This window comes from Limulus polyphemus, unplaced genomic scaffold (genome assembly GCF_000517525.1).
Source record: "Limulus polyphemus unplaced genomic scaffold, Limulus_polyphemus-2.1.2 Scaffold252, whole genome shotgun sequence".
In the NCBI taxonomy this organism is placed as follows: Eukaryota; Metazoa; Arthropoda; class Merostomata; order Xiphosura; family Limulidae; genus Limulus; species Limulus polyphemus.
The window spans coordinates 429815-439526 of record NW_013665862.1 but is presented as its reverse complement, the minus strand read 5'-3'; the positions used below and the strand labels follow the sequence as shown (position 1 = coordinate 439526).

Below are 9712 nucleotides of genomic sequence, written 5' to 3'. Positions count from 1 at the left end.
ATTCTTCTAATTTTCTGTCTTTTCCTTCATGGACTACTTTTAATTGTTTAATCATCTGGTAAAGTTTTAGTCTCAGTTTGTGACTGGATTGTCATGTTGAAATTTAGTCAAAGATCTATTTTATTTTCACCAAAATAATCCCACTTCTGACACAAATCTTTTTAGCGTGTTTTATCATTGTGCAAGTTCTTTGGAATTATTTGGTGAAAATAATACAAAGTCTGGTCCACATAATGATAAATTAATTATTTCTTTCATAACATTTACCACATTATCTTGGATACAAATTGCTGGCCTAAGTTTACAGATAATGTTTCAAAAGAATACCCCGCTAATGGTACTTGCACATTACTGAGTTAGTTTTGATCGATAAACATACACGTAACTCACTGAATAACTGAACAATAGAATAGATGCAATAACTCCTACAATCTAACACTAAACTTAACACTCAGTGAATACTCATTCACTTCACCAATTGTTTACTAGTATTTATAACTAATGTGCTCTTATCTGTAAATATTAGATGAATTTTCTCATTTATTACATCATCATGGTTTGCAGCTCTCTCTATCAAATAACTAAATTAAATCATTGAAAATATATCTTACAATAGTAAATTTTTGGGAAGAAGCATATTTTTTAAAAATTATTTGTGAATAATTTTTTATTACATATATTTTTATGTTACAGTAGTATCTCCCACCCTGATCATTAGTAGTCAACTGAAAAAAAGGTAAAGGAGAAAAAGTACAGTATAAATTCCTGCTGTGTCTTGGCTTTTCTGATGTATTTATTAGAACTTGAGAGGAAAAGTAAAAAAGAATGATATAATATGTCACCCACACTATATCTATTGTATCATGAAATGATTAGGCCTTTAACCAAAAAACCAGGTCTTATCAAGCCAGCCGAGATACAGACAAATTAGTGATTGAGGCCCTATTTAGGTCATCAACTGTTCGAACAACAACTGTTTTGGTGTGAACTAGGTTATGTTGGTTTGTAATTTTTATCAACTTATAAGTAATTTGATTTATGAATTTTCATTAACATCAAATTGTTTATTTATTTTTAACATTAAATTATTCATTATTAAGTTAAGTTGTGCTTTAAACAGATAAATATTCTAATTGAACTCTGTTTTATTTTTTGAAAAAGTTGTCAAAACTTGTTATACTTGATCACTCACTAGTTTATTACTTTTACCCTTAATTAGTTACCACATAATTAAATACTAATTTTGAATTATTTTTCAAAAGACCAGCTTTATTGTCATTTTTGCATCCAAACTTACAGTGCCACAGGAAATGGAAATAGAATAATGTGTGGTTACTACACATGGCATTCATACAGCTTTCTTTAGGTACACAAGACTGACATTGACATACCACTAAGTGGAAAAATGAGAAGATGGTACAACACTACATGTGAATGTGTACAAAGGGTAGCTTTAAATAACGTCACATTTGACTTTTTTAAACAGACTAATACTTAATCATCTATAATGTTGAATACACTTAAACTTCAACAGTAAACATCACTATGTCACTTCTAGCATTTACATAACTACTTCAGTGACACCTAGCCAACATTTTTTTCCTTATAAAAGAAAAAGGAAATAAAAATAAAAAGATTGGCACGTGTAAATCTAACTTTCAGGTGCTTTTTTTTTAGAAATATTTTATGAATTGTACACATGTAGTTAACATATTTCAGTTGTCTGTAGATTTTAAATTATCACTTATTACAAGAATACATCTTGGAAAACATGAAGTTTTTAAGTATATCAGTACTTTCAGAAATAGCCAGCTCTGTAGTAGAGAGAGAGGGGAAAAAATACAAACACTTATTAACCTATACCAAATGCATTCATTAGTGCTACTTAAGTAGATTGAAAACTGGCTTTACTAATAATACATTTGCTTTTATAAGAAACTATATTGTATCATATTTGGGTAATTATTACTAAGCAAGTTATTGTTGGTGAGAACAATATTTTAACAGTTTATACAAATATAATTGTAATACAATAGTGTTCCATTTATCTGTTAGGTCACTGATGTATACCAGATGATTCCTTAGTCTGATATCTGGCTTCAAGTGAGATTATCAAAACTCAAGTGCATTCTGAAGTCAGAATTTGTTGCAGATGCAATAAACAAAGTTATTCTTAAAATTTATTTTGCATACTCATGAACACATTGATAGATATTATATGTGCACTTTGAGTTTTTTTTTTAACAGACCTACTTTACAGCCAGGTTACTAGATTTAACATTACTGCCTATGGTTTAAAAAGGTGTGGTGTGATAACATGAAATGCATGAACATATGTTGTATACTTAACTGGTAAAACCTTCCAATGTTTCTCCCTGGAATCTTATTTTGTCCTTATTGAAAGGTTGAGTAATTTATGTAAATTTTAATTTATATTTGGACTGATTAAAACATATACTTGTATGTTGGGCAGTTTAGGACATTTCAATTTCACAAGAATAAGTAAGAAGACAAAACAAAATATACAACTATAAATCTTTTTCTTATTTCTCGATGTAAAGGCCACAGAAAGAGGTTAGTAAATTGGAAAAAAATTCAGCCTATTGGCTTAAATATAATAATTGAATTTGTGCTACTTAACCTGAAAGTTCTTTTCTTATATGTCATAACCTTTTTCATTGACTTGCATTGTTCAAATACTTCTTGCATTAATATAGTTAAAAGAACTATAACACATTTATTCTAGCTTTGCAAAATGTCAAAATTTTTGTCTGTGGTAAAAGCTGCATCTGTTGTACACACATACAAAAAGTTGTTCACTATTATTTGATTATTCTAAACATTTTGTACAAATAAGTACTATGGATTTGTTAATGGACATAACACAAGTTAGAGAATAAAATGTATAAGTGTGGTGTAACCATTATTTTCTCATAACAATTAACCATATAATGTTTTTTTATACTACATACTTATGTAAGAAAGAATTGCAGAAGGATTTTTTTTTCACATCATTAATAACTTTTTTAAATTCCAAATTAATAATACACATGTGTTTGTAGGAGTCTACTACTATAATTCAGTTGGCAAAGCAATTTTTAAACTTTCTTTTGGAGAAAAAAAAACAATGGGCATGTTCTATGAAAAATTACATATATATATTTGTAATTTTATGGATGAAATTTATAGCAACCTACACTGTCTTTTATTTTAAATTCCAGTTCAGAAGAGTATTTTAAAATATGAAGATTTTAATGAATAAAATTTCCTGAAACAGTTTTTGGTGTATCACATCAGTAATTACTTTGGCTTCAGAATATTCCCAGATTCCAACACACATACATACAATAGATGATCATAACTTTGCACAAGCTATATATATACTACACATACAGAAAAAGCAACGTTGGGACCTAGTATCTGCCCTCGGAGAGCTCATGAAACATGCCCTTAAAAACAATCATGATATACCAAGAACTACAGTTAGCTTTCCAAAATAGTAACACCTTATAGATCTGTTTACCTGTTGAGTGTATTGTGACCACTGCTTTAACTATAGCAGAAAATCTCACAAATAACACATATGACTGACACAGTTGAAGCAAATGTTTTATCGCACACAACAAATATCCCACTATGAAATTGATAAAAGTGGTAGCCACTTCAAAACATTTACAAGCTGTTTGGTTGTTTTATCTGGAATGTACATGTAGTTATAGATATACAAATGGCACAAGCTAGCACACACTTTTATTAAGGTCAATCCTATTGAAACAAGTTCTGTTACTATTTCATTCAATACATGGATTTAAAAATAAAATCTTTTACCTAATATAGAAGCGTGATAATAATTCTTTTAATCCATGTAATGGTTACTAAAACCTAAACAGATTATGTCTGGTTTAAAATTTTTAAGTTTTTTTTTCTCTCACTAAAACATGATTCAACTAACAAAAGTGGACTTTTAATTCTTGTATATATTTATCTCACAACTGAAACAAAACTGCCTTGAATGACAAAAAAAAATACTGTACAGTATTTTTACAGATTAAAAATCACCGACTAGAATTTTTCTCTTTGAAGAAATAAAGAATTAAAAACGTGTTATAACAATTTGTACAGCAATACTCATAAAATACTGATGAGAAAGTATATAACCTGAGCTACAAAAATCCAAGAAAAAATTGCTGGGTTTTATAGGTATTCTACAATTAGAATATCCAATTTATGGCTTAAAAAATAAGCTAAGTAGTTAATTATAACTGGGTGACCTGTTGTTTTAAACTAATTTAATTCATTATAGAAAGCACAATTTATTGATTATGTCAATTACTATTAAGTATGCTTCTGAATGTGACCAAAATCATGAATGCCTGAAAGTACTTACTCTGAATTACTATTTTATCTTGTTTAAAGAGTTAGTTTAAGAATATTTGACTAACTTGTATTTAAGAATTTCTTACTAGATGAAGTGGATAGGCAGGCCACAATATTATATGTAAGTAGTTAAACAGTGTATCTTAATTTAACTGAGCAAACATAAAAACTAGCCTCCCATAAGAAGAAAAAACTTAGGGTGATTTCACCCAAACCATCATTCGAGGATGGACAATGCTTCCAATCTCACAATTCACAGTTCTTGTTTTACCATTTACTACAAAGATTGCTTCATTGGCTGTGGTCACCATATAAGTGCCAAAGATTCCTGCACTGGACATTGGCCGGTTTGTGTTTTTCCATTCTGCTACCTCTGGTTCCATTGCTCGCCCAATTCCAGTAATCATTTCCACCTTCCCATTTGCAAGGTCAACAAAGAGAATGTCTTCTTTATTGGAAGAGCTGGCATACAGATCATAACTGTGAGTTGTGCGAGAGGGAAAGTAAGTAATGTCGCTGATTTGCAGAGTTGTTTTCACATCAAAGAGAAACTGTAGGCCTAAAAAGAAATTGCAGATTTATAGATATGCACTTCAGTTTCCTGAAAAAAAAATCTGTACTGCATGTGAATTTAAATAAATTTAAAGTATAGATTGTTTTTTAGATCTTTTTTTATTTTTCCTTTGAATTTAATAAATGTTTAATAGTTTACATTGCCTATTTCATACATATATATGATTATAGTTTTAATGAAAGGCCTTATTTCCTAACCCTGAATAAAATCATTCTGTAAGCGTTTGAAAATATCAAATGTAATATGGTATAGTTTGTTACTACTGAAGGCACACACACAAATAAATATGACAAATATAACAGTTCACTTTCAATTAAAAAGAGTGCCTCTTCAGAAACAGGGCACACGGTGACAATGTTTTTTTCCAATTTGGTAGATTAAAATTAATTTCAGTTAATTTAACTGAAGAGAAAAAAAATTCTGACCCACTATATCCTACATGGTATGAAACTGCTGTACACTGCCCATTGCCAATAGTGGACACTATCATATCCCAAAGAAACACTACACAAAAAATTTAACAGAACAGTTTAACAAGTATGGAGTATGTATATATATATACCTTTAACATGTGTAATTTTAAAACAATACAATTATCTATTAGTCCTCCTTAACAAATACAAAAATTATTAATTAATTTGCAGTATACTACAAAACAAAAAATAATTGCCTTACATTTTTAAAATCATTAATTTATTTTCATAATAGAATAATTTTTAAGCTTTTCATACCTATTTGTGGTTAAAATTATGAAGCAAAAATCAGAGTCGCAAGGTTATCAGTAATCAAAACTACTTTTAAAAGAATATACACTCTGAAATACTACAATTGTGAAATCACTTTGTGTAATTATGTAAAATTGAATAAGCTAAAGTACAGAGGTTGAGAGTATGTTAAATTATAATGATTTTGGAGCCTTGCAATGTCATTACAGACCATGTTACTATATCCTGTCATGCTTTATCTGATGACTGTGCATCTTGACAATAGCCCTGTAATGAAATTCCCATTGAAAAGGTTATGTTGTAAGACTCATGGTCAAAGCACATTACTACTTCCTGTTTGCTTTCCAAAATCCATCTAGTGTATGCAGAAATGGTTTCCAGTGCCAGTTCCAACAGACCAATTACACAGGAATCCATAGGTGCAGCACCAGGAGACTTATTAACATTGTCATCATATGGAATAACATAAATACTCATTTCATGCTCCAGCTGCTTGAGGTATGTAACTGTTGAACAGGTATGTCTTGGAAGCAAGTTGTGTAAATTTTCCAGACAGAAATCCTTTTTAATTATGTTGCATACGGTTGCCTTGTAACAAGGAAAACTTTTGCTAGTGTTTTCTCCATGTTCATAGATTCTTATTCGTTATGCTTACTACAGCTGGGATATGACTTGTTGCAAGTCTCTTTCTGGATGATGGTTTGAATGGGTAGTGAAAGAAAGTTTATTACACAACATTTCAACAAGTTTTTGTCATTATTAAAACCTGACAAAATGTACATTTGTAATGAAGTTTCTTTCACTACCTATTCAAGCCATCACCAAATTTTATTTTCTAAAAAGTGAGTTCCTTCTTATCAAATTTGAATCATTGTCTTGGATTTTATAAATCCTTGATCTTAACACATTTTTATGATCTGAGTGTATGATTACTTTGCATCGGAAAAGACTGTTATATGTCCTTCCAAAACGTGATCACCTTTCTGTGGCAATCACACTACCTACCAAATGCCAAACAATGTCAAAATGTAGTTCTGATAAATATAAATATATTCCACTGCAACTTTATATTGGCTGTAGTTGTCACATGGCATGCTGATTTGCATAATCAAAATTGTTTCATATAAAGTACCCATTCTTCTGTATTAATGAGAAGAAACAAACTATTAATTAGGAATGGAAATTCTTTTCTCGTGAGAAATGAGACTTAGAACTACAGATTCATTATTAAGTGCAATAGCCACATCTAAATAATGTACAAAATTTGAATGAATGTACTTTTAAATCACTATTATATATGAAAGTTTATTTAAATCCTGGAAGTGGTAGTTAAAAAAATTGGTACTAATAACAAATTTTCCCTTCATACTTTTTCCTGTAATTAAATTGCTTGTATAAAAATTCATCAAGGAGTTGATGCAAAATAGTAATCAAACCACTTGAGAGCTTTATGTATACGCAGTTGTTAAAGTATATGTTTGTATGTACACATTTATCATATCAGTATTGTGGAATCTTGAATAAAGCTTCACCTTTGCACTTAAATTTAATTGTTGGACTTACAAATGCTCATTATAATTTGATTTTAGTAATTCATTACTCTTTAGATGCAGTCACAATATGTGGAAGTACACACCTGAAATTAATGGTAATGTGACTGTTTCTCCTTTGGTTCACCAAGTTACATTGTCCAGCTGATTTTGGAACATTATCCAGTGTGTGTTTATTCAGAAAGTAGTTATCAAGGTAATATTCTCATTTTTGAATGACTCAGCTACAGGGTAAAATGATTAACTTATAGGCTAGTTTTTAAAACAAATGATTACCAGGAGCTATTATCATTTATTGCTTTGTAACTTGTTTCCTACAGCTCCTACTGTGTAGGGGTACTACCTTTTACTCATTTAGACTCAACAACTTTGTCAGAGACTTGTACAACTGGTACTACATGTAAAATATAGTTCTGAATTTTTATGTGAACAGAATATATATAACTGTGAGTGGCAATAATTGTTTAAGACATTGTCATTCTCAAGCTCTTTTAATTAGTTCTTACCATTCTTTCTAGTGTTAAGTTGTAAGGTCTGAAAAAGATGACATGGAAATGAGATTGTATGTTGGTAAAGTATATTTTGCTTCAGTAAAAACTACAACGTGCTTTCTTGACATTCATAATCTAATATACTTAGACACTGGTTAAAAATAAACAAAGCTTTTGGAATAATAATCCTCCAACTATGAATCTACACATGACAGAAATGAACTGCTGAATGGACTTACAGTAACATACATCAAGTTACTCAAAGCATCAGATGTTTTTCATCAAGCAAAAGTTTGCCAAATATTAAACGTTCTTGAACAACATAAGTCAAGTTCATCAAGTAAATACACAAAAGTAAAAAAAAGCTCAGACATTTTCCCATTACTGCAGTGTACATACCTTCCTCTGTTACTTCTTGTGCAACAATTATGACACTGGAATTGGTCTTTTCTAGAGTCACAACATAACGAGAGTCTGGAGAAATGTGTGGTTGACCAAACAAATTTGTCTTGTGGGACACAACAGTATCAGTGAGGTAGTCCAAGACAAGTTGCCCTGTTGGTCGATGGGTGACAGGTTCAATACACTCCAATATAACATATCCCCCTAAAGGAAAAAACAAAAAATAGTAATTATATAGTCAGAGAAAGTTTAAAATATATATATTGAATAAATTTAAGTACAATTAAATAGATAGTCCAAATGTTTTACAAGTCTCTTTTTTTATCACAGGTTTTACCTAGAACATGAAATGCAAAGAAGTGGATTTATATTAAAATTATACATGTTGAGATATTTTTTAATGTTTTGCAGAATTTGAAGCAATAAAGTCCCTAGTTTTGATTTAGGCTGAAGTTGTACATGAAACTAAACAAAAGAATGAATTCATTATTTTCAACTTTAAAATAAAAATAAAGCAGTTTCATAGTGTTCAAAGTGATGGTGTGAAAATCAAACAGTTTATTATAACCACGTTAAAATTGTAATAACGTGCAAAAATAATGAAAGAAAAATAATGGTATAAGAGAATATTTTCATCACAATATTACATATCCTACTAATAATGTGTCAACAATAACAATACTCATGACTGTTCCTTTTCTAAACAAAAACATGAGTATTTGCAACTTACCTGTTTTTTTTTAAACTATTTTTTGTAATCGTATAAAAAAAGTGTTTGGCTAAATCAAATTGTGGGATCATTTCTTAAAATAACCAATTCCCGATTCTGTTACTGTCAGATGCTGGAAACTTATTGTTTCTTAAGAAATTATTTCAATTTTTATTTACTTATAATTTTGCTAATGTATGGGGTCATCAAGAAATTAATGTTGCGTTTTGGAACACTTTCATTAATCATCCCCCAAAAAACGTACATCGTATATAATAGTTAAACGAACTGGCTAAACATCATGTTAGTGTAGCCTATATAATGTGTAAAGTTTAGTATACTCTAATCCCTTATAGTGATGGCACACGACAAGACACACATTCGGCATGTAATGCTGTTTGAATATAAGAAGGGAAATAACGCCTCTGTATCCACAAAGAATATCAAAGAAGTTTATGGAAATGTTTTGAATGTTCATAAGTGTCAATGATAGTTAAGCAAATTTTGTTCAGGTGACTTTAGCCTTAAAACTGTGATGGCAGGGGCTGATATGTTGGAATTGATATTGATGCTCTGAAGACGCTTGTTGAGTCTAACCCAAGACAACACACTCGTGAAATGGCCCTGAATTTGCATCTCTCTCATGAAACAATACATAAACATCTAAAGAATGTTGGAAAACTCCTTTAAGAAGGTGTTTGGGTGCCTCACGAACTCTCCGATGATCATCACTTCCTCTAGCGTGTAATGCGCGTGAACCATTTTTGGACAGAATTGTCACCGGTGATGAAAATGGATTCTCTATGCGAATATTAAATGTCAAAAAGAACAGCTCAGTCCTAGACATACCCCCAAAACCTGGTCTCCATCCGCAAAAAGTGCTG

At 30.3% G+C, this 9712-nt stretch overlaps 1 protein-coding gene across 4 annotated transcripts in view; it reads right to left on the bottom strand.

Annotated features, from left to right (window-relative positions):
* Positions 1-1248: 1248 nt before the first annotated feature.
* LOC106478809 (follistatin-related protein 5-like) overlaps positions 1249-9712 on the bottom strand; it is a 144184-nt gene continuing 135720 nt past the window's right edge. For all 4 annotated transcript variants that reach the window (XM_013939379.2, XM_022382478.1, XM_022382477.1 and 1 more), the window contains 2 exons: positions 8117-8323; positions 1249-4936 (listed from right to left, as the gene is read on the bottom strand). In XM_013939379.2, the coding sequence (XP_013794833.1) occupies positions 4572-4936; positions 8117-8323 (572 nt within the window). In that variant the 3' untranslated portion in view covers positions 1249-4571. The remainder of the gene's footprint in view (positions 4937-8116; positions 8324-9712) is intronic.